Source organism: Lucilia cuprina, chromosome 2 (genome assembly GCF_022045245.1).
Source record: "Lucilia cuprina isolate Lc7/37 chromosome 2, ASM2204524v1, whole genome shotgun sequence".
NCBI classification, from domain to species: domain Eukaryota; kingdom Metazoa; phylum Arthropoda; class Insecta; order Diptera; family Calliphoridae; genus Lucilia; species Lucilia cuprina.
This window is the reverse complement of record NC_060950.1, coordinates 65,864,852-65,867,774: the sequence shown is the minus strand read 5'-3', so window position 1 is coordinate 65,867,774 and position 2,923 is coordinate 65,864,852. Positions and strand designations below refer to the sequence as shown.

Here is a 2,923-nt window from a genome sequence, read left to right as displayed (position 1 = left end):
CTAGTTCAGTTCTAGTTCAGTTCTAGTTCAGTTCTAGTTCAGTTCTAGTTCAGTTCTAGTTCAGTTCTAGTTCAGTTCTAGTTCAGTTCTAGCTTGGTTCTAGTTCAGCTCCAATTCTTTTCTTGTCCATTTCTAGTTCCAACTCACCTCCACATTTTGATATAAAATTCCATTTTCTTCTGTCAGTTTAACCTCTTCCTTTTTATCCTTGGACTCAATATCAACAGTCATTTTGGCAGGTTCATAGTCAGCAAACTTGGCAAACTTCGTAAGAGCCATTAGACCTACAACAGTATCCTGGGTAGAGGCAAAGCCACCATAACTATTACGTTGAGCAATCAACCATTTAATAATGGGCAAAACATCATCCACCTTCGTGGAATCCTGATCCAACATGGTCAACAAGGCATAAGAGGTAATTTCAACATCATTGCTGAAAACATAGAACCACCATCTGGGACCGATGGGCTTTTTCTCTGAAGACCACCACATGCGATCGGATTCGGTTTTAGCTAACGATGTAAGTTTAGATAATTTTTCTTTGGCATCAGCATGTTTGGCTTTGTTTAAGGTATAAGTACCCATAGCTTGGGCCTGCAAAGAATCGGTTTTTTCTACATTTTGGGCTATGAAGTCCAAGCCCTTTGTCAATTCTTGTGAATATTTCTCGGCATAGGTAGCATTTTCCAATAAAGCCAAAACAGTTGAACCAGTGACTGTGACATGATTTCTTTGTGAAGCATAGAAATAATCACCCTTTTCGGTGAAAGTACCATTAGGAGCCTGTTGTTTTGTCAAAAAGTTAATGCCCTCGTCAATGATTTTATCGCTGACATCAACAAATTCCTTAATTTGTTGAAAAGAACGCATAACATAGGCGGTCAACCAGGTGGAACCATTACGTGGTTTATCTTTCATTTGAGCAGGACCAAAACTGCTGAAAGAGCCATCTGGATGGCGGTACTTCAACATGTTTTGATAACCAGTTTCCATATTGTACAGCAGTTTAGTTTCCATGGCAGGAGTTAAGCGATTGGAATCCTTAAGGTATTTCATGACTATGTAGTTGGGCAGCAAAGTAGACATGGTTTGTTCACCACAGCCGGTAGGCAAGCGCACCAAATTATCTAAATTATTTAAAACAGGACCCAAAATATCACCCATAACACCAACTTCTACATGCTCTGAATCGGGCACCAAATCCTCAGGCAATTCCAATTCAAAGGAAGTTTTAACCTCTGGTTCCTTTTTCAAATTAACCAAATAAGCACGATTGGCATATTGAGTTATGCCCTCGGGTACCACCTTCATAGATTTGTGTATAGCATCACCGGCAACTGGTGAAATAGCAGTGAATTTCAGCATGACATTACCAATGACTTTGGGCTTGAGTAAGAAGGAAACACCAGCAGCTCCATTGGCAGGGACACGTACGCTCTTCATTTGTTTTTGTTCGCTTATAATTTCATTGGAGAATTCAGTGAATTCGTATTCGTCATCACTATTATCCAAGGTGACTTCGACATCTAAGGCTTTGTCCAAGTAGTTAAAGACCAAGGCAGGAACATTGATTACTTCGCCTGGAACATAAATATAATGTAGGATAAGTTTAAAAATTTAAACGTTGCTTTACAAACCTCTTTTAACGGAATAGGGTAATCTGATGGATATAAAGAAGGGCAAGAAAGTGGTGATTTTAGTTTGATCCCTAGTAACACCCAAACCCTTGTTGGGATTCAAAGAGAATGCTGTCAATACCCAGGAAGTAATAGTTTCGGGAATCTTCTTTGACCAGGTGAACTCAGCAGTTTCAGTGCTAAATATAAAAATATAAATATAAATATTTGATTCGCTATTATAATTTGAAGTTCCACTCACTTTTCAATATCTGCAAACAACCAAGTTTCCGAAAAGTCCTTACGCACTTGCACGCTATCAGCACTGCCTCCGATACCTCCTCCCGCTTGGGCACTCTCAGCAGCAAATGTAGATATTCCTGGCGCTCCCGGAGCGGCGGCACCTTTCACTGCAGTCTTAAGATTAATATCATTACTAACAAAACCACGATCTGCAGCTGAAAATGGTCCTATAAAATTAATAAATGACAACCTACCGTTGAGACAAAATCCTGCTCTATAGCCTCTCGTAACAACTCACTTGACATGTAATCAGGTCGAGTCCAATTATAAAAATAATCTGCATTTGTTAAGGTAACACAACCAGATGTAGTGCCGGGATATTCGGAATAGCCACCTTGATGAGGAGTATTTGTGCTATAAGAACCCAAAACCCAATTGAATTCATAAGGATTGAAATCATTGTTGTTTCTCAATAACAAAACACTTTGATCGACAGCCATAAGTCCTACAAAGGAATGAGGTTCGGTGGAAATTTTTAAGGCCACTTCCTGTCCAGGTTTAACTTGTTTTTCAGCGGTTACATTAATCTGTTGAGGAAGCCAAATTCGTATTAGTTAAGGTTTCCTTGAAAGGGTAAATTATAATTGTCCTACCTGATTCTGTAACTCAAAATCAATATGATATCTCTGTTCAGCATAATGATATTCACCCTTTTCATCTACATAGTAGACATAGATGCCGAAATTAGGTGCCCACAAGAGTTCGGGAGTTAATGTCAAGTTGTATATTTTAGGCTTGTCGGGTAAATCAACATGACCACTCTTTAAAATATTGCCGCGTCCAATGACATTGTAATCGAAATAGGCTAAAGGTTGACTAGAGTTGATAGTGAATTGATCGGCTTTGTTCAAAAATAATCTGAAAGAAGAATAACATTTACAGTTAATGAAGGAAGTAAAGTACTAGAACTGAACTAGAACTGAACTAGAACTGAACTAGAACTGAACTAGAACTGAACTAGAACTGAACTAGAACTGAACTAGAACTGAACTAGAACTGAACTA

The 2,923-nt window shown here is 38.7% G+C and overlaps 1 protein-coding gene across 1 annotated transcript in view; it reads right to left on the bottom strand.

The window, feature by feature from the left end:
• Window positions 1-117: 117 nt before the first annotated feature.
• The window catches only part of LOC111681810 (CD109 antigen), a 3,331-nt gene continuing 525 nt past the window's right edge, over window positions 118-2,923 (bottom strand). The window contains exons 2-6 of the mRNA XM_046956166.1: window positions 2,513-2,777; window positions 2,158-2,446; window positions 1,879-2,086; window positions 1,638-1,816; window positions 118-1,580 (exon numbers count right to left, since the gene is read on the bottom strand). Coding sequence (XP_046812122.1) covers window positions 133-1,580; window positions 1,638-1,816; window positions 1,879-2,086; window positions 2,158-2,446; window positions 2,513-2,777 — 2,389 coding nt within the window. The 3' untranslated portion in view covers window positions 118-132. The remainder of the gene's footprint in view (window positions 1,581-1,637; window positions 1,817-1,878; window positions 2,087-2,157; window positions 2,447-2,512; window positions 2,778-2,923) is intronic.